The following is a 22,322-nucleotide window of genomic DNA, read 5'->3' as shown; positions in this document are numbered from 1 at the left end:
TCCACTATAAGTCTCCTCCTTCTTGTGTGGAAGCAAAACACATCCCTATAAATTCTTTCACTGCATTGCAATGTTTACATCTGCCGGCTCACACTCATCCTCTCTTCCTCCTCAGCCCCATGTGCAGCTTGACCCCCCCAAGAGCTCAACCAGCTTCCAGGTGGCAGAGTCACTGAGCAGATTCCAATATCATGCCAAACCAAAGAACCTTCTCCTGATTTGGGCCCAGCATTCAGCCCTCTTCTTCTTAACTAGCTCCTATGTATACCTACAGGGACATTCCCAGTAACATTCAGGCATAATTATCCATCAGAACACATTAAACATTCCACTAATCGTAACGAGGTACAGCATTAAACCACAAGAAAATAATTGACAATGTGCTTTTCTCTTCCTAAGGGCTCTGAGGACACTAGAACAAAAATGTCCTGGACATAATTTTTCTGTTTAAATCCATAGCAACTCTAAAGAGGTTGACAATAAATAGATTTCAGACCCAAGGTATAAAACCAACATCTTCCTGATGCCTCCAGTTTAAGTTCTATTGCTTTTGGACATAGCATGGATCATTTAAGAATCTGTCCCACTAAAATATATCTGATTGCCATTTATTGTTCCAATTAATTTTTTTCCTCTGTTGTTGTATCAGAATCTTTATGAATCTTCTCAGACAGTTGGAAATTTAAGTTTATGGTAAACCCCCCTTGTTTTGTAGAGTATAAGACAGTCAAATCTCTACAAAATTTAACTCATAAGTAAAAGATTATGAATTATTTCTTCTGTATAATATGCATTTTGTTTAAGCTTTTATTTTCTGTTTTAAGAATTCAAATCCATCTATCTTTACACAAACCTCTTTCACATATGTCCATGTTTTCTAGCACTAGCATCACTACTTCTTCTCCCTATTGTGTTAAATGCAATTGTAACCTACCTGGGGCTCATCTTATTGGCCTACAATAAATGGAATTTACACAGTTTTATACCTTCAGGGCTTAGGGATTCCAACCGATGTGGCATACCACAGCATTTCTCCTCAACAGCAAACACTTCCTGCCCACGTTCCATTGTCTCAGAGGAATATCAAAACCGGGTTCCAGTTTGCAAACACAAAATGAAAAAGACTTTTCCCATCTTCATTTAAGAGAAGAAAAACAAAAAGTCTTTACCTTATTGTAGTTTCAATAATGACACAAAATTTCTAAACCGAACATTCCTTTCATTGCTGTTCTTTTTTAGCCTTGGTCATCCTGTCCAAAGCATCTTCTATATACTATGATAATAGGAACAATAGAAGAGTCTCAATTACGGTAGTATCAAATTTGGGGCATGTCTTTTTTTACTGTATGTTTGCGTAACATACAGCACAATGGGCCTGTAATTCTGACACAGATTTCTGGGAATACAGTACAACAAAAACTAAAAACAGAAGAGAGGGTGAAGGTGCCACTGCAGTTATGACAAGGGTATTCTAAGCATGGGCATGAACCTAAACTCATCCAGAAGGGATTAGAAGACCAGATTATTTACCATATAAGACAAAAATCCAGAGTTTTTAATACATATTTTTTCATGCTGTTACTGGATTTTGACAACAATATAATTTTGTTAAAATATCATAAGAATAGTTTATTATCTCACAGCATTCCTTGAAAATCTAAACTCTCTTGAGCTCCACAGAGCTGTACCAGATAATTGACATTAGAACACTGTCCATCTGTTGTCCTTCCTAGAAAACTGGCACCTCAGAAATGAACTAAAGTTAACACTTACAAACATTAAAAAAAACAAACAAAACTCCTCCAAAACACACTATTGCTATACATGCAAATCTGATTCCCAGAATCCTGAGGACAGCTATTTAGGGGTGCCTGTGTCTCAGAGGATATGTCCAACTCACAGTCTTGGCTTTTATATTGATTCAGGGTGGGCAGGGGTAGGGAATGATCTTAATTAATGTAAGGAAATAAGGTCTAATCATAGGGGGGTAGGTTCTGGCCAAATTCCAGTTGGAGTAATTACACTTTGCCTTCCTGAATTCTCTTCTCTTAATTGCTCTTTAACATAGGATTCTCTAAGAAGGTTGTGTGCTTTTTCTAAGTGATGAAGAGAGGAAAGTAATTCCTCTAGAAAGGAATTTAAGTCTACATGCTAAACAGGAGAGAGTTTATATATATTTGTAAGATACTCTTAAATACCACTAGGTAAAATAAAATCATTATACTTATTCTAAAAGGAAGAAGACATTCTTATCACACATCACCCTACTATTAATTAACAAAAATGCAAAATAGAAAACAAAACTCCACCACATATTGATCTTGTCAATATAATTTGTTTATTGGGGCTTTATTACCCGACCACTGAAAAGATGCCAGGCCTGAGTAGGGCACTATCAGTTTAATTTTGTTCCAATAAGTACTGACATATAACAAGCACATGTGTGGGTTGATGCCCCAACATTTCAACATCCTTTCTATATGACCTGGTCTTAAAGGCGTTTTCATTTCTTTAGTGTTCACCTCCACCAGTTCTGCAAAACTTTATCCAGAGATGAAACACCATGAAATTCCTTACAACGAAAGTTGAGTTACAGCAAAAGAACTTGCACAAGGATATGGCTGCCAACTACTTTGTCTGCCTCAGAGCCAGGTCAGTAACCAACAGTCACAGTCTGCCAGAAGTTCTGACCATAGAGGTTGCTGCTAAAGATACGTGATTTGAACTGTGACTACACGTGAAACACGACAGGTCAAATTACCTGGAACTGGGTGAAGGATGGAATAAAACAAACCTTTTTTTTTTTTTTAAATCTCTGAATACTTTTAAGTTTCTATGACAATTACTAAAAATTCTCTTTCTTATAAGCATTTACCTTGCATTTAAATGTGGTATGTATTGCCCTTGACATATTGCTATCATTTACAATTATTCACTGATTTGTACCATTTGTTTGATGAAAAAAAGCAGTGAGAGCTGAGGAAAGATAAGCACCAGTTTGATCATTTAGTGACACAAGCCCAGATACTCAGATGCTCTGTTTGTGTCAGAAGCCATACTTTTGCTGCAATAGCTGACTAAATGGCCCAGGAAAGCTCACTCCTGGCTTTCTGGCCTTCTGTGGCAAAGAAGCCCAGGCACAGGTAACTAAAGATGCCTGAGCTGGAACCCAGGTACAGGACACAAATAAAAACTTTTGAAAAACTGCATTCATGTACCATCTTTCTCCCTTGCATTTTGCAACACATTGGTTTTGTGTGAAGAGCTATGAGCTAAAGACAACTTCATCAATAATTGGATAACATGCTTTACCACCATTCCTGTCTAAATTACAGTATAGTAACTGTTTTACTTTATTAAATGTGTCATTTCCAGATCTTTTTATACGTGATGGCAGACAAAAGTTTTAAAATATTTTTTAATTTTTTCTTTCAATATGTTCTTATTACAATGGAACAGGCCTTCAGCCAGAGTAGATTCTTGTACATCATAAACTTTAACAGAGGTTTGTCATCTTTCACTAGCATCTTACACTAGCTATTTTTGCTATGTATTTAGGAGATTACAAAAAATCGTATCTATCTCTTCTAGGAAGGAGAGAAAGTACAATTATCCCTTTCTAATTATTGCACTTTAGCTTCCTCAGAATATTTATTCAACATCAAGAGTTGTTTAAGTTCACTGATACATAAGTTAAGTTTACTCTTCATTTATTTTAATTTTATGTTCCAAGGATATTTTACTGAACACTCACTGTAAGACCTTCAACTGTGGCCACCCACATCCTGAAATTTTCTCTCTACCTAATCCTGCCTTATGCCATAACAGAGTGAATAATTTTTTTTTTTTACAAAATACATTTCTTCCAGCAAAACATACACATCCCATAGTATTTTCTATATTAATTTAAAAAGTGTGTGTAGCATTGCACAGTGTGTGTGTACATAAGCATGCACACATGCTAACGCTCGCAAGCACATACACAGAGCTATTGTTGAAAACTTTCATTAAAACTTTGTAAAGGAAGTCCATCTGCCACAGCTCAGGATGTCCTGTTTCTGTGAGGGGCTTTGGCTATTGCTTGGCCATTTTCTCAGTGAAAACATAAGTAGGAGACTTGAGAGCATTTAGTCTTGCTACTATTAAAACAATCTGATTTGGAAAGGGTGTTTTGAAGAGTTTTTCCCCACCAGCTGGGAATCTTGTGGCGTGGGCACCTCCTCAGACACAGCACACTCAGCTTAGTGTTCTCTGTTCTGGTGTTGTCAATGGGAAGGATGGGGGGAAACAATTAGTTGTGTAAGGATGGGATACATTTTGGTCACCAAGATAATCTTGAAATACAGCTGCTGTTCCCAAGCAATATCTGTGTCCCTGGTCGTCTTTCAATCCAAACCATAATGCAGCCTAGCCAGGCCTTGTGGGCTCCTGGCAGCGGTGTTCCAGCAAAGCGGGTGGGCTGGAGTTCCTCCCCTGACCTGGCTGGCTGCAGAAAGCAGCAGTGCTCCTGAGTGACCTGGTCGGTCAGAGCAGGTGGGCTTCATCACACCCTAACCCAGCAAGGGATATGCAAGCTCCTTCCCTGTCAGAGGGAAGAAACAGAGATCCTTGGCTTCTAAAGTACTGGGGGCATAATTTGGGGTTAGCATCTGCTCATAATATATATTCGCTTGTTTTAAGAGACTGGTTGCTTTGTAAGAGGATGGAGGCAGCTCTGTGGCTAGTTTGGATTCTGATTTTATTTTGAATTATTGAAGACAAACAATAAGTTCAAACCTCAGGAAAATTCTTTCGTTATTGATTGGTGATACTTGTTTTACTTTAGTACTGCTCTCTAAAATGTTCAGTTTTAATTTTACAGTTGATCAGTCTGCAAACTGCAGAAAGTCCCAAATCTCATTTCCACTGAGCAAGGGCTTTCCTTCTTTGTGTTCCTCATTTGGAAATAAAGGATTGCAGCCACCAGAGGTAACAGTTTACACTTACACACAGTGATTACCAGTACCAAAAAAAAATGTTCTTGGTGGGGACAGGTGTCAGACCCAAACAAACAAAACGAAATGCCGCAGGGGTATGCTCTTCTACCAGGAAATGAAGAAGAGGAGAGAAAAGGACAATGGGTCAAAAAAAGAAGGTGCATGAGGGGTCAAAAATTTCAAAATAAAGCACCGGTGGGGAACACAGAGCAGAGAGCCCAAGAGCAAAAAAGAAACTGGGGGTGGAGAAGGGTCATTAATAAAGGCTCTATACATCTTATTCTTCCCATACAGGCTTCCTCTTCCCCACATTCTCCCCAACTCAGTTAGCCATGTTTCCAAAATGGAATGACTGCTGGTGTTTGTCACAAGACAGCATTGGTTGCTGCAGTAGAATGGAAAAGACAATGGGGAGGAACTGGAAATAAAATGGTTGCTCTATGCTATGTCTCTCCTTTTCAACACAGAAAGCAGCATTGCCTATAATAAAAGAAAGAATGAGACAGCGCTACATTCATGCTACCATCACTGAGTCCTATGATCCAACAGGAACTATAAGCCCTGGGCAGTCCTTCAATCAGTTTCATTGGAGCAGAACATGAAACAGCCTTTTAATCCCCCTGTCCCAAGAGGCAGGTACACAGCCTTCCTGCCCTACTGAGAATACACCAGCGGGCAGAGGGAATGTAACATTCTGTGGTGTTTTAGGCATAAGGTCCATCTGTAATACTCTTGGTGGATCCTCACTGTTAAAAATCTCCCTCTTGTTTGTACAGCAATAATACACTACATGCAAAATTGTACAGAGGCACATTAAAGTCATATCATCATCTCATTCTTCTAAAAATTATTTCTGCCTGCATTTCTGTAAGGTGAAATAATTAATTTTGCCAAACATAGGACAGAGTGAGACTTGCTGGATAAAGAACCAGCATTTTAAAAAGTAGGGCTGTTTGGAAAAATTGAAAAGACACTGCACAGTTAATGCAAAATTCTACTAGAAATTAAAATAACACCTGATCAAAAGCCCTCAAACTTACATGACAGCTACTCATGAAACACTTCAATAATTTTTTAAAACTAATTTATTTCATTAGGCCTAATGAAAATGGAAGTAGGAATACATACAATAATACTTCATTTTACTATCCATCCAATCTATCTGTATTTTAAAGCTAGGGGAATCAAGAAGCACAAAATGGGAAAGTGACTGACCCAGAGTCACCAAGAAGTCTGTGGCAATTATTAACAGAACTCAGCTCCCAGCTAGGAATTGGTTTTATTTTGATGAAAAGTGACCCACACAAACTGGGGAAGAGAGAGACCCAAAGCAGTGAAACAGAGGTAGGACATGACACAAAAATGTAACAACACACTACGTGTGATTTAACTACATTGCCAAAACACACACAATCTTTTTCTTAAAGACCCTATGCAGGATCGGGCCCTTTTGAATAGCATGTTAGCTGTGCAAGATCAGTGTTTTTGAAACTACTTCTTTTGAAGTCATCCAAAACCAGCCAAATACTGACAAAGTAACAACTGTTGCACTGGTTGTCTTCAAGATGACTCTTCCGCTCAAAATAAGGGTATAAGGTTGCTGTTGCTACCTAACACCTTTTGCTTTTACTTAATTTTTAGAATGTCCATTCTCATCAATGCCATGGCACTGAGTAAAAGGTTATTTGAGGAGATAGAAGAGGGCAACACACTAGCTGTCATTCCTTCCTTCCCGTTCTATGATAAGGAGCATGCTGATGATATCAGGAACTGAAAAGTCTCCCTTTTGGGTAGATTAATCGATTGGATAGCTTTACAGGAGACCAAAAAAATGAGCAAATGTTGTATTCACCAGTCTTAACTCATTAAGAAATGTTCTCCATGTAATCATAATGCAGGAAAAAGAAGATTTGCAATGCTTTTAGAGTGTAAAATCGAGCACTTACACGTTTTAATTGTTTTCATAATAAAAAGGCAATATTACAAATATTTTTAAAAGTTGAGGATTCTTTCATGTGTAGAGACTTTTGCTACCGTCGTTCCTGTGTATGACACGCAGCCACACAGTGCCACCTAGTGTTCCGAGGCCATACAGGGAATAACGTTGAGAATTTGAGAAAGGATTGAGAGTTGAGAACTTTGAAAGGATATTCCAAATTATTTCACAATAATAAACACGGATTAGTTTTGTTTTTCAGAAATACAGTACTATGTGATAAAACAATCACATCTAATAGTTGACAAGGTAGATACTATTCTGAACCGCCATTCTTTTTTTTTTGCGTAGCACTGTGGAAATTACTAGGAGAAAGCAAAAGAATGTCTGACTATAAAGTAAGCATCATTTAACTGTCATCAGTAGGAGATACAATCATATTTATAGCATATAGTATATTGCACAGAATCACATATTGTACCAACATTTAGAAGAAGTTTTATCTGGTATACCATAAAAAACAGAGATGAGAGGAGGGCGAGAAAGAGTGAACAACCAATTAAAAAGATGCCTTGCTTTAAGGGCAACTATTCAGTCCTTAGGGCTGAAATATGCACAGCAAATGGCCAGTTAATTTCGGACACGGTTAGCCAAAACTATATAATACTGATCTCATATTGCTCTGTTGCGTACAGGATCAGACCTAATTTTCTGCTGCCTCAGCACTCAAATTGTCCTTTTAGTTTTTGGATCTAAACTAAAACCCTCCAAGCAATAGCCTACTTAATTTTTAAGTATCAATCAAAAATTCCACTGCCTACTTACAAAGTAAATGGTACTTGGGTTGGAAGTAATTCTGCTGCGCTGGTGTACACAGGAAAAATGAAGTGAACTCAGTGCTGTAAAATTCTACTGTAAAATATCGTGTGGATTGGCTGCATCTCAATAATACTTTGTAAGCTTTAGGAAATCTTTGTGCTGTTGCAGAGACACAAGGGGACAGAATCCGATTCACTTGTCCATGCAGCATATAAGCTCCCTTTCAGAGTCAGATCCTGAATTCATACGTGGCCCAAACTATTGTGCTTTTAATCAAAATTCAGAAGAAAATCATTGACTCTGTTTAGTGACTATCATGAAGACCAAAATGTTTCCAGCAAGCAAAACAGCCCAAGGCGGGGCTTGAACAGAGGGAGTAGGATGGACTTTTAGATCAGTTTTGGCCAGTTATAAAACTGCATCTTGAGGCCATAGTTACCTGAAACGCTGTGACACAATCTGCAGGCTTGCTGCTAATGAAATGAGGAGATCCTGCTTCCATTCTTTTTTCCCCTCAGAGGCTCTGGCACTCATTAGACCCCTCTGTGACTTGATTCAGCTCAATAACCTGAAAGAAAATTATTCATTGTTTCCACTTGGATAATAAGCTGAGACTGTTCATGAAAAGGTATGATGTGTGTGTATGGAGTGGGTGTAAGGGAAAGAATCAGAATCAGGCAACACCTAGAATACGGTGAATAAAGGAGAGGACCAAGACATTCCCCTTTCGCAGTGCAGCTGTTAAAAAATAAATTCTAACCAGATAGATACAAACATTTGGACTTCTAGCACTTTTAGCTTTTCATCTTAGTTTTCAGTCTACTTGCTTGCTGTAAGGTTGTTTTTCATCCCCTTCCCCAAAAAGGAAAGAATTCCACACTTTGACTTTGTGTCACATATGCTCATCCCTCTGACAAATGGGGGCACGCTGCATACAGCGCATGGGGCAGAGTTAGGCCTGTGTTTTTTCTGTTTCTGTCACTAATATTTCTCCTGGCATGCTGGGCTGTCTGCTGGTTTTTTTTCCCTTGAAACATTTTATAAAGCCACTACTAGATCTCTGCAGCTGCCCGGCTACGTTATTTATTTAGATATGTAATATGTGCCTTCATGAAGATCCAAGTACTTATTCTACTCCAAATGTACAAACATTGACATATGTTAATGATCATATCATGTATTGCAAAATGGCATGGCTAAGCATACAGGGATTATGGGTACACAAGAGAAAGAGCTGTGGTAACACAGTGTACAGGTTTCTACCCATATACATACTCTCCGAAAACCAAAAGAAGCCTAAATGCAATTACTCATTCAGTGCACAGTTTTAAAACAGTTTGTAAGGAATATACATATATATTTTGCCCCAGATTAAGCAGGTATACCACCATCTGAATAATTTTTGTCCACGCTGTTCTGGAAATCATCTAGTGACATCTCATACTCTACTCAGACAGTTTGTCCAAAAATGGATGGGAGTCTTCCTATTAACTCTAGCGGGCAACCTAATAAATGTCAAGAGGTTTACTTGGAAATAAATGGGGAAAAAAATCTGATAACTATTTGACCAAATTAATTCTGTGTCTATTTATGTTTCTAGGATTTTCTTGATTTGCTTGGATAGAAAGGAAGTAACAAGAACAAACACAACTGGAAACTGTTCTTGTGAGATATGTTCTTCACTAAAGAGCTGAAGAACCATTTAATCTTGGACCTAAAGACACCCTTCCTATCAAACAGGTAAACAGAGTTGTTTGGCTAGCAAATCAAAATACTTCTGCTGAAAAGAAATGAAAAAATGTTAGATTTTAACAGCCTAACAGAAATGGCTGAGATTTAAACTGACACTAAATTCTTTTAGCTCTGCTTCTTTGAGATAAAAATATCTTTTACTTTCTGAGCATTTTCTTTCACTTATTTGATCATGAAGAGAAGATACTGTAGATTTATGTGTTGTTTGTACTGGAGAGCACAGCTGTTTTAGCTTTTCTGTCAGACCCCCAGGATCCTGTCTTTATAATGACTTTTTTAAACACACAGTGGGTTTGCCTAAGCAAATTTAATTTGTATTCCATTCTGGATCCAAAGGAAAGAAAAAAAGCCCCTCCAGCACTACCTTTAGAAGAGAGGGGATTTTATTTTAAATAGTGTAAAACAGTCCTTTAGTCTGGTATGGGTAAGAAATTGGTTAAAAAAAGTTGGCCCTTTCATGTAGGCTATTTAAATACATACTAGCAAGCCAAAGGTACGCATTGCCCTTATCAATAACAACAACAAAGTAAATAAAAAAATGCATCTTGATAAATAGCAAACTACAGGAGCTTATTTCCATGAAAAATTAATTTGGAGAAAGAAGAAAGAGAAAACAAGGTGACAAAACAAATCCTAATAAATCCAGATAAATTCAAAGTAATATAAGTTGAAAACAGGAAGGTTTAGGGGCAATATGAAGAACGATTAGTAAATTTAAAGCAAAACAATTACATAAACCAGAAGAAGTGAACTTGTAAAAGAATTCCAGAGACAGATGGAGTATCAGAGGCAAAAAGAACATGAGAAGGGAATGGCATGCAGTTAAGACTGGTTTCTTGTCATCACTAAGCAACAAGATGGGCGGCTGTGAAGTAACTGCTCATTAAACTGGAAAAAAATAAACAAAGAAAATTATGATAGAGACTGAAGTAGTTTTGGGGAAAATGAATCTATTTAACTGTAACAAGTCATCAGCAGAAAAATGTATTCACCTACTTCTGAAAGAATTGAAGAAAGAAGTGGTTGTGTCTGTTAATAACATCAGCTATTATGAGAAAAGGCTGGAAGAAACAAAATATTGCAGTTACCATTGAATAGGTATTAGGTCAGTTTACAACTAGGAGGATATGCTTCTGTGTCAGGTAAATTCATTGATAAAATAATTAAATGAAAAACCATAAAATGATACAATTGTCAAGATGAAACTTGGATAAAAAAAAGCAGGAAAATCATACCTCCAGGCTACTTTGGGAGAGTGACAAAATATGACAAAGTGTAGCTAGTAGACATATCTGATTTGGATTTTTATGAAGGCTTTGACAACAGGCCAAGCAATACACATCTAGGTTTAATCTGGACAGTCTAGGTTTCAGAATATTCTGTCAGATGTCAGGTTTCAATGGAAAACAGATAAAAGTACAATTATGAGAGAAAGGTATTGACTACTTGTATTAGCAACAGGAGAGAAGGGAAAAATTATAATTAACCTTTGAATTGGAGGGTGCCATCTCCTCCAAACATTCCTGTCCCCAGAGAATGAAACAAAACAACAAATCTGCCAGGATCCTTGCTCTGTCCTTCTGCTGTGGAAATAAAGGTATCAGATACCATCCCATCCTGCCCACATGTAACAATTTGTGCTGGACAACAGATTTAGTTCACAATGCCCTGGCGAGTGCTGGGATTCAGATGGATAGGACTTTATATAGTGATGGAATGAGAGGGAGGTTAAAAAATGATTAAGAAGGGGGAAAACAACAATTACTCAAATCCTACCTTACTTTGAATAATACTGAATATTTATCATTATTTTTTTCCTGACAATTCATTTTTAAAAGATAAGCATTACAAGAGCAGAAAGGAAGAATAAAATTTATTTGAAAAATATGGACTCCTAATTCAGAGCTTGCTGAAGTCTGGGAAGGACTTCCAATGGCTTTAATGGGCTTTGGCTTGAGCCCTTATAGTGTAGCAAAGAAAACAATATAAACTGAAGTGGGATTTATATCCCTACTATAAATAATGTATGTAATCTCAATTACTGGAGACAGTATTTGTATATATCTAATTTATCATTATTAAAGTGAGATTATGGCAGCTTTATGGGAGACAGAGGCAAATCTGGGTCATTAATGGAAACAGTTAATTTACATTATCCACTGTAACTACTCAGTCACTTTCATTCTTCATGTTTAAAATCTCAATCTTGCCCTCCTGTGGCCCATAGGAATATAGCACACGTGCACAGTCTGAAAGTTCGTCTGAAACTAGACTAAAAATTAAAAATAAAGACCACGTATAATCCTTTTTGTTTTGTCATTTTTCCTTCAAATTTGAAATAGAAACATCAAATAGTCAAGGCACAAATAAAACCTAGAGGGACATTTGCTCTTCAATCTCTGCGTAGTATTAGCACTTGCTAAAACTGACAGCGCCAAAGAAACAAACTTGGAAGACTTTTGCAGAATGTTTCACTCATTCACTCACTAAGGATATTTACATAGGCAACAGAGGGCAGCTAGCTGTTCACGCAGGATGATAATGGCTATGGTTGAGCTCAATTGCTTTCGTTTCAGTGGGTATCTCAGTTATTATTTGTAAAAATGGGCTTTGTCCAGCAGAACTACCCATAACCCTGCCCTCGGAGGTAAGTTTGGCCCAGCAGCTCGGGACAGAGTTCTACAGCCACATTGATCTGTCCCTGCTGTCAAGTATCAAAATGAAATTTGAAAACAAAACAGCTTCAGATATGTGTATGGTCTTTAAGATAGAAAACAGCCACTTTGATGTATTAGCAAAGGTTCATGCATCATCATCACCACCATCATCAAAATAGCTACCCAGAGCTCTGGATGGCAATGCATATCCATGGCTACAGACCTCAAAAGACAATTCCAGGGATAATAATACTCTCTCCCTTAAACAAAAGAAACTGGCAAATAAGATGCTTGCAGGTAATATGCCTGAAAATAGACAATCATATTACAAATGATGACCCAAATAATTTTAGCAAAAAAATACCCCACTCCATCTATGTACATCGTGAAACAAAACCAACCACATGTAATATATTATTCCTTTAAAGCCTAATTTGATGATATAACAAGGTTTGTGTCATCTCTTTTACTTCAGCACTCTCTGCCTTCTCTGTGAAAAATAATTTCTCTTCAGACTAATCCATGCAGGTTTAGTAAAAATTGCTTCCAGCCTGGTCCAGTGTGTCCCTCAGAAAAATGTTCCTCAGGATTGCCAGATTCTTTCTTATCCGGAACAAGAGAACCAACCATTAATTTTAAAAAGGTCATGTCATCAACTGTGCGCATGTACACAGCCTGACTGGGTTCTCTCTGTTTCTTCTTACAGCAGCTGGATGCACAGTTACCAAACCTTACATTTTGTATTTTTCACTGTATTTTTTCCAAGAAAGAATTATTCCTTGCTAAAAACTTCTTACGACTAATTTGACATATTTATTATTCAGAAAGACTGGTAAACTACAGCCCCTTATTTTATCAATTAAACAGGCAAAGCAACAATGCAAGCTCCTAAGCTCCCCATTTGCCTTCTCTTTCCCTGAGATGTTAACCAAACTGGTTCAGTCTCAGCAGCCATCTGATCCTTTTGCTCTCCTGAAACTACCAACAAAAAGGAAATTAATGCCAACTGTGGAAGTGATTTTGTATTGACACTTTTCCAATAGAATCCAGACTTAGACCACCAATGTGTTTCACAGGGGACATCCCCCTGTCATCAGATGGTTGTAATTTTCCAACAGCAACTGTCCTGGGATGCATTCAAAATAGTAACAAAAGCTAAGAAAGATTCTTTATTTCATTATAAATTTTTACATCACTGATTCTTCAAGCTGGTGTTGTATTTTTAAGTATACCACTAGAAAACATCCTACTTAAAATTGTTACTTCAGTACAAATGTAAACCATAAATAAAATATAATCAACCTATCCAATATAAATTTATATTATTTTATAAATTATCTTAACCTGCTATACTTTCATCTACAGTATAGTTAGCTAATATTTCCTTTCTTCCCACCAGCCAAAAGGCTAATCCTCACAGCAGCTGTTACTACTCCAGTACAGAATGAATGTGAATTTAACCTCTCCTGGATATAATAGCCTAATAAATTCTGTTGTTTTTCTAAGCACTTCTGTGAATTAAAATGGATGTTGGCTTGCCATCCAAATTCAAGAACAGGTCTGAAGTGGCTTTTAGGCAAGTCGCCAAATAACTTCCCAATTCCCTTATAGGGTATAGCTCTCACTCCAGAGATCTTCCAAGCAAGAATTGAGAAACATCATCTCCATTTCCTGAAAATTATTTTTCATTTTCTTAGCATTATTGAAATAAATTATGCACAAAATTACATTAAAATAATATTAAGGGTTCATTTGCGCTCTTCAGTTCTCAATGATTTCGACTTAATTGTACCAACACAAATTTGAGAAGAATATGCCCTCCTGCAACCTTTCTGACAATGCAAAGGCCAGGATATTGAAAAGCTTGAATATAAAATTCAACCCAGCACATGTGTTTGGATATTGCATAAGGCTGAGGAAAACAGAAATACTCCCCTGTACAATGAAGATCTATTATTAGAAACAAATATATTTTTCAGCTGATGTTTAACTTTATTCTAATGAAAACCAATATATACTATAAAGTCTTCTTTTCTCCAAGATGTCAAGCTCCTTTTTCAAAAGTAACATAATTTAGACTTTGATTTGGCAAAGTAATGAATGCACTAAACTTTAAAACAATTGGAAATCTACAGAACTTAAGCACATTACTTGTGTTTCCATATCTTCCCTCCTGGAGACAAAATATTTCCTGTTTCGACAGGAAGTCATCAGCCATCTTGCATCAATGTGCAGCTTTGAACATTTTAAAAATCGAAGCATTCAGGGCCCCTGTACAGAGACATGCTTGCTGATAATAGGTTTTCTTTCTGTTTCACACACCGCTAACCGCAGTCTGTAAGACTGAAATTCACAATAGAAGATACAGACCCACTAGAGAAAATAAACTTCAAGTAACAATAAACTTTCAACCCCTTGAAATAGACTCACTTATAAGAAGTCAGTTATTTTTTTCATGAAATAACATACCCATTTCAACTTCATACCCCCTCTTCAGAGCCATTCGATCTGATCTGCTGTATCTATTGGACAGAAAATTTAATTTTGGTTTTATGCTTGAATACAGTTATTTTCCCTCCTTTACAAAAATGTGAAAGCTCCCTGGACATGAGAAGACTAAACTCATCACCACCAATGGCAGTGACCGCTTTTACCAGACGGAGGAACCCAGTGCACTATACAGGCACAGGCACTCCTCACGTAGTACTTTCAGACATGAATACTCGCTGTGTCCTTTGCAGTTCCCCCAAAATTATGGGCCAGATAGAAAATCTGCCACCTGACAATGAGGCTGTCCTTTCAGTCACCGTGCAAGTGCCAAATTAGCAGACAGACCCACATGAGGTTTTTAATTTTGCATAAATTACCGCAGTATTTCTCCCTCTCAGGCAGACTGCCCAAGAACCAGGGCAGGTAGCTGCCTGCCCTGCCGGCTGACCGACCAGAGGGGCACCGGACCAGGCAGCCGCTATAAAGTGTGCCCATCTACCGCCTCACACCTTTCCTAATCTCTGAGCAGTTGCAGTTTACCAGTGGTTTAATTGCGGCAGCGTGCACCGTGGCCGCAATTCCTTTTTTTATTTTTTTTTCCTACTACTTTGTCTCCCCACTAAGCAAGGAAACCTGCCAGCCTAGGGCCCTGCTCCATCCCCTTCCCGGCTGAGGCAGCCAGCGGTCCCCTCTACTCCCGCCGCGTCCGTCCCGCCCTCCTCCCGCTCCCGCCGCTGGGCTTGTTCCTACCCTGACAGGAACAGCAGAACAGGTTCCCACCCTACCCTGGCCCTCACCTCCCCTCAGCAGCGTTTTAATAACACAAACGCACTGGGAGCGGTTTCTTGCCTTTTCCCTCGGGGAAAAGGCCCGGGGGACCGCGTTTCTTTCTCACTGAGGCGGGCTCAGCGCCCGGGACCGCCGCTGCCCCCGCGGCACCGTTCTGACAGGCCGCCGAGGCGAAGGCAGACTCCATTTCCCGGCGTGCCTCGAGGCGCCCTCCGCGGCGCGCCCGGTCGGCGGGGCGGGGCGGGGCGTGTGTAAGATGGCGGCGCTCGGGGCGTGGGGCACGGCGGCGCTCTCCGCGCGGTTGGTCCGCGTGGGGCGAACGCTGTGGGGCTGGCGCGCACGGCGGGGGCTCGGACAGGACGCGGGGACCGCGGACGGTACGTGAGGGGGGTGCGGGGGGATCCCCCTGCCCGCCTTTGTCTCGTAGGCTGCAAACGCCCGCTTAGCCGCCCGCGCCCTTCGTGGTGGGCGCCTGCAGTTCCCAGGGGGGCCGAGGGGGAGGGAAGCGGGACAGGGTGGGTGTGCGGGCGCGGGGGGCGCCCGGCGAGGGCGGGAGGAGGCGTGAGGGGAGGGGTGGCCTGGCCGTGGCCGTCTCACTCCCCCCCCCCCCCCCCGTCCTTCCCCGCTCAACCGGGGTAACGGCGTGTGAAATCCTCCCGCAGAAGGAAAAGCCGCCAAGCCTTCCTTTGCGGATGAAGCCGTTCAGAATCTGCTCTACAAAATGACAGGGCTCAATCTGCAGAAGGTTTTTAGGCCGGTGAAAAAGGAGCTTAAGCCGCCCAAGTACAAGCTGATGACAGAAGCTCAGCTGGAAGAGGTAGGCTGCTCTGCTTCGTTTTGAAATAAGTTTTGGTTTTAGCAAAAAGTCTGTAACAGACCATATTTCTGCTTCCTTTAATCCTGCGGCTGAAAACATTTTGGTTTCTTTCCTTTGTTTCAGGTCATTACCTAAATTAGTGTAAATTAGTGTTTCTTCACTTTAAATACTAAGGTTTATTTATCCATTTTTTCTCCATTTTTATGGAATATTGAAGGAAATTGGATGCTTTTTTTCTTGGGTGACAGGTTCTCTTTATTATCCCCTTTCCTTATGCTTCCTAGTGGTGTTAAATGTCTTTATCTGATATTTAAATTACAGCCCTGGGAATCCTTTGACTACTTTTCTTTCCTGTTGTCTGACCATGGTCTGGGATGATGAAGGGACCTGACTTAAGCCAGTTCTTCTGAAACCACTATCAGAGCTATATCTAAACTGTTGATTGTGGTTTATGCTTTTGGCAAAATTTACCATGGAAAAATACCTGAAATAAACTTGGTGTTTGCAGTAATATGTGTAGATTTTAGTTTTGGAACTTCCTCCAGCAATTTGCCCAAGTTACAGTAGTCGTATATTGTTCGCACATGATTCATCTACCTGGAGACTGAATTAGTGTCTCACTTCTTCTTAACTGCAGAAGAAAAAAAAGATTTTTAAGACTTTCTCTCTAAATGAAAATATTTGCCCCCAAATTGTATGTTAGCTTTCCAATAGAATGATCTTTTTTTTAATTGTAAATTTAATTACTTTTTTTTTTTCCAAGGCCACAAGAAAAGCCATTGAGGAAGCTAAAGAAAGACTAATCATGCCCCCAGTTTTGAATGAACGAGAGCCAATTGATGATGTCTTAGCAGAAGACAAATTCCTTGAAGGAACTGAACCTACAAAATATGTGTTTACAGATTTAACTTACTCCATTCCACATCGTGTAAGTAACATTGTATTAATTCATTTTGAGAGCTTTTCATACTTAATTTCAAAATCAGCTTTAGGTTTTAATAAAATGTAGTTACAGCAGTTTGCAAAAAGGCTGAGGAGTTGTAAATTCAGTCTGGTACAAGGCAGTAATACAAAGACATATATTTCTAAATGTTTGCTTTTAACTGATAATGATAAATTACATTCCAGTGCTCAAAAGTAGGTGTGTGTGGGGGAAGCTGTGGGATGGTTAGTTAATTATTTTAAAAGCAGATGCCTGTGATATGCTAGGAGTGCTGAGTTCTTCCATACTTCGTAGAAGCTTTCTGTGGAATTGGATTACTTAGTACTGTGCATAGACCAAAAGATGGAGCTACTTCACCGTTGCAAAGATCTGGTGGAAAGCTGAATAAATGATAAATGAATTTGCAGGAAAGCTGTGAAGAAGCAGTTGTCAAATAGAATTGTGGAGTATAGGGGTAAAGATTTCTTTGTATAATAAAACATCTAGATTGTCCTAAGTACCAGTAATAAGAGGCTGGAAACATTCTTAACAAATAGTTATGATTCTAAGAAGTCTCTGTGGGTCTACCATGCATCTAGTGATGAGCCTGTGAAATGAATTGCCAAGTTTTCCATCTATTATTCCATCTGAGAGCTCCCTCCGGGAACCTGCTATTCTTCTGCCTCAACGTATTGAAAACTTCCTTGTCCCAGCAAACTTGCCTGTCTGCTGCCCTAAATCAAATATGCTTGTGAATAGATCTGAGTATATTGTTTTATTTGTTGTATTTTTTGTTTTGCACTTGCCCTTACTTGATTCTAGCACCTACCTCTGAAACAAAGTTTAAAAAGCACAAGACACTTGCATTCTTAATTTAGTATGTGTTACTAAATGCATAAAATCAGGTCAGCAGCAAGTGAACTTGTAATTGGATTGCAAATGGAACAGCAATGGCCAGCAGAACTCCTTTCTCTGGGTATTAGTTATGATGTTATCTGTCATAACTTCACAGAGCTGTAGCTTTTAGTCTAGGTGCATGCGCAGTTATGTCATACAGTAAAATTAAGGTGCAAATGTAGCACTCAGTTAGCAGGTACCAAGGGAGAAATGATGAATCTAGCACATAGCAACAATCAATTAGAAACTGGTATTATTAGTGTGATTTTAGGTATAGAAGTACTTTGCTAAATAAGAATCTTTTTTACAATGGTTCTGGCTACGAAGAGAGAAGACTTTGGGAGATAATGCTCGTTTTCACCTTCTTTTCAGGAACGTTTCATTGTAGTTAGAGAACCAAATGGTGTATTACGCAAAGCAACCTGGGAAGAACGAGACAGAATGATACAGATATTCTTCCCAAAAGAAGGGCGCAGAGTTATTCCCCCAGTGGTATTTAAAGATGAACACCTTGTGGTAAGAAAGATCTTCCTGGTTTTGAAAACTGATCATTTTTACTTAATTGTGCTCTGATTATGAAACTGTGCTGTTTAGGCAGAGTAGCTCTAAATAAGCCAGCCTGCTCCTATGTTTTAAGCTGCTTGAATTCTGTTGTGAACAATTGCTTGTCATTGTAACTTAGTTAACATACTTATAATAAAGTTCCAGGTTAGGGCTAGGTAAATCCTGGGTAAGTGTAAATATTCTATTGTACTAGAAATCCACGTTATTGTCCTGCATCGATGAAATTGTATGCTTAATCTGAAAATGTGAACTGGTGTTTCAGAAACAAAATCAAGAAATGTATTAATGTCATCAAGGCAGTTACTGTACTCTTATCCATTTTGTCTTGCGATTTAAGGGGATGCTTACTGTAAGTGTTTCCCAGAACAGAAATGTTGTGGCTGCTGTTTTGATTCTGGAGAGTTGGAATGGTGTGATACAGAATCTATTCCTGAATTTGAACTGTTGTTTTAGACTGTGTTTCAGCAAGACCGTCATGAGGATATCCTTAACATGTGCATTGCTCAGTTTGAGCCAGATTCACCTGACTATATCAGAGTGAGTTCACTTTTCATTTTTCTGGTTAAAAAAAAAAAAGTATTAGCGAAGTACTTTAGGGTTCGTTTTGTGAACATAAGTATTATCTGGGGACCGAAGGTGTTATTCATGTGTTCTTTTTTTTCCCCATATAGATTACCAGTTATCCTTGTGATGAGTTTTGGGTTTTTTTTCTTGCAGAAAAGTAAAACGGGGCTCTGTTTAAGTAACTTTCAACAGCAGAGGAAGAACTGCAGATGCATAAAAACAGCCTTTATATAGGTATTTTTGGTATCAAACCAGAATTGATGATAATGCCCGTAAGTGGCCACAACCAGAGTTGTGCTACTAAAGTCATGCTAACTGCTATGTTAGGATTTGAAAGGACTGGGTATATAACCGATGAAGTTAGATAACTGATGAAGTGCACCTGACAGCACTGTACGCAAAGTATTATTTTTGACAAAGACCAGGTACAGAAATATACTTCTAGCTGAAATATTTAAATTTAGTAACTGTAGTTACTGGTGAATAGGTTAGTCTACACTTGCCTTTAAAATGTTTAGTTCTCGTTAAGCTGTAATAATTTCTCAAATCACTGAGAATATAACTTCTGTTAGGCAATTTTTCAAGTACCTTTTCTTCAAAGTAAAATTTCACCTCTTTGCTCTAGCATTTTTCTCCTTAAAGAATAGATTATAACTTGACAGCAGTGAAATGAAGGTTCAGAGGTTACGTCCCTCCCTCCCTGAATTTTGAGTACAGAGCTAGTATTTAGCTTTCTCTTAACATGAAGATGTCTGTGTAAGCACCAAGAAGTGGGTTATCCCAATGTTACTCTGAATTATAACATGTATAAAGCTTTAAGGTAGCATGGTTCAGCCTGTGGCTTACTCCTGCACTTTAGGGAGGTCTGTAAATAGATTAAAGTGAGAGGGAGAGAGGAGAAACTGTCATCAAGCTCCAGTTATGCTAATGAAACATTTCCTGTGTCTAGGTTCATCATCGGACATATGATGACATTGAGAAACATGGCAAATATGATCTGCTCCGTTCAACAAGACACTTTGGAGGAATGGTATGGTATCTAGTAAACAGAAAGAAAACGGATGGCTTACTAATAGATATGATCCATCGAGACTTGTAAGTGGTGTTTGTCGCTTATTAATTCTGCTTATCTAAACAAATAGAAAACAAGTACCATTGTTCAAAAATAAACCCAGCATTTCTGTAAGAAAGATGTACAAAAGTTTTCAATTGCATGAAATTTAGGCTAGCTGTAACTTTTACCTGTATAGATGCTGGATGGAGACACCAACTACAGTCCATGAAGTTGTAGGGTATTAAACTGGGTTTCTGCAGAAATTAGCCTTTGGAGTTGTTGGGCTTTTCTTTCCCATGTAATTGTTGGTACGCTTCCAGCTCTGGGCAGTGCTGGTCTTAAAGCCTACCAATTTTATACTACTGAGCTCAATTTTGGCTTTTAAGATTGACACACGTTTTAGAGCAATTCCTAACTAGCTTAGGAACAGATAGATACACTTTCATTTTAAATGGATGGATTTCTATAAGAGATGCTGCTAAACTTACTCAGAACTCCCTAGCTCAAACACTACTTAATTGTGCAAATGTCACTAGAGCTAGGGGAAGTTTGTACAATTAGAACTGCAAGTTGCAGTGATGGCAGCATTCATTTCCTACTGTTAAAGTCAGAAACTTTTAAACCTGAGGATATGAAGAAATACAGGGAAGTTTCAGTTTTGGAATCAATTGTTAAAGGGAAAACTCAAATATCTGGACAATGTAAGTTACTAGACTCTGGAACATCTGTACTTGCTGCCCACCCACTTTTGGCTCATGCTTATGTATGTAAAACACCTGTTCCAGTATTAGATTCAGCTGAGGGCTAGGTGTCACAAGATTTCCAATACTACTTCTGTAAAATATGCTAGTTTCTCTTTGGCATGGTTGTTCTGCTAAATTCTTGTAATTGGGTAATTAATTGTATTTTAGAGAGACTTCAGCTTTATTACTGCTGAACAGTACATCAGGCTTCAACTGCAGTATGGATAAACTTGTGTACCCTGCCTGGTGCACCTTAGCGTTTGCAGGCTTCTGGTCTTCCTTCTCATGAAGAGGCTGCCATTGCAACAGATGATGGGAATGCTTGGTTAACTGTATAGTCTAATGACTGTATACTCGGTGAAAGCAGAAGTTCATGAAAGCCTGTGGTGTGCAAAGTATACTTTCTCTAAATACTCCAACTATTAGGAGAAAGTAACTGCTACAACTGGGCTTTCATTTGTTTAGGCTGGATGACACTACAAGCTTAATTACACTGTATCATATGCTTCATCCTGACTGTGAATCAGCAAAAGAAGCTAAAGAAGGGAAACTTCAAGGAGTTGATCTGATCAAGGTATGCTTTTCTACTTTAGGCTACTTAACTACAGAAGAGAAAGCCTATTTAGTAGTCTAGATCTCTCCTTACCTTTAGAAGCAGGTATTTAACTAGAACTGTTGTGCTTGCCAGTTTTTTTTTCTTTTAAACTATATAGCTGCACCAGGATTTCAGATCTACCACTGGAATGATGAAATGTCGTTATGCAAGTATACTCTTAATTGTACGTTAATCTCTCCCTTGCCATGTTTGCAGGTATTTGTGAAAACTGAATCACAGAAAGAAGGCTATATACAACTGGCCCTCCAGGCTTATGAAGAAGCAATGGCTACTTCTACAGCATCATGAAATAAACCTTTGTTCATCTTAAGTTTTAACTCTGTTTATAAACATTCTCTGTACAGGATTCCACAATAAATACTTTAAACAAGTGACTGTCCTAGAACATTTTTTACTAAAATATGTAAGAATCGCTACAGCAGCTTCTTATTTTCAAAAGTCCTGTAAAAGCAGTCATCATGACTTTTGTTTTGAGGTGACAATTTAATTTAGTTTAATTCCTTTACTGTTGCATCTTGAATGTAAAGAATTGCCTACAATTCCTTTTACTTACTGAAGTAAGTGTAGGGCCTGGACAGCTTCATTTAGGAAAGTGTAAAACACCACATCCATCCCTTGAGACATATTACTGTTCTCTTAGATCTTTTAGCTAAAAGTGTTGTCTGGAAGCGTAAGTGAGCTATTGCTGGTTAACAGATACAAGCAAAATAGCACAGTGAAAAAGTA

The 22,322-nt window shown here is 38.7% G+C and overlaps 1 protein-coding gene and 1 long non-coding RNA gene across 6 annotated transcripts in view; one reads left to right on the top strand and one right to left on the bottom strand.

The window, feature by feature from the left end:
- The window catches only part of LOC148050857 (uncharacterized), a 34,075-nt gene extending 18,495 nt beyond the window's left edge, over positions 1-15,580 (bottom strand). For 3 of the 4 annotated variants that reach the window (XR_015700615.1, XR_015700618.1, XR_015700617.1), the window contains exons 1-3: positions 15,463-15,565; positions 14,610-14,662; positions 8,171-8,299 (exon numbers count right to left, since the gene is read on the bottom strand). This is a non-coding gene — a long non-coding RNA (uncharacterized LOC148050857). Of the gene's footprint in view, positions 1-8,170; positions 8,300-14,609; positions 14,663-15,427 lie in introns of all 4 variants that reach the window. The other variant, XR_015700616.1, reaches the window with a different exon arrangement.
- An 86-nt stretch (positions 15,581-15,666) lies between these two features.
- On the top strand, positions 15,667-21,967 carry MRPS22 (mitochondrial ribosomal protein S22). 2 transcript variants are annotated; one of them, XM_087739376.1, is made up of 8 exons: positions 15,667-15,796; positions 16,082-16,236; positions 17,000-17,164; positions 18,428-18,571; positions 19,073-19,156; positions 20,133-20,278; positions 21,446-21,554; positions 21,792-21,967. In XM_087739376.1, the coding sequence occupies exons 1-8, from the start codon at positions 15,676-15,678 to the stop codon at positions 21,882-21,884; spliced, it is 1,017 nt and encodes a 338-aa protein (XP_087595502.1). In that variant the 5' UTR covers positions 15,667-15,675; the 3' UTR covers positions 21,885-21,967. The 2 variants fall into 2 exon arrangements, 1 of the variants encoding a protein (XP_087595502.1); XR_015700462.1 differs by lacking the exon at positions 21,792-21,967 and having other exon boundaries at positions 18,984-19,156.
- Positions 21,968-22,322: the final 355 nt, after the last annotated feature.

This window comes from Nipponia nippon, unplaced genomic scaffold (assembly GCF_047370975.1).
Source record: "Nipponia nippon isolate SJK-2023a ecotype South Korea unplaced genomic scaffold, ASM4737097v1 scaffold_7, whole genome shotgun sequence".
NCBI lineage: Eukaryota > Metazoa > Chordata > Aves > Pelecaniformes > Threskiornithidae > Nipponia > Nipponia nippon.
Note: the sequence above shows the minus strand (reverse complement) of the source record. Positions and strands in the feature narration are given on the sequence as shown.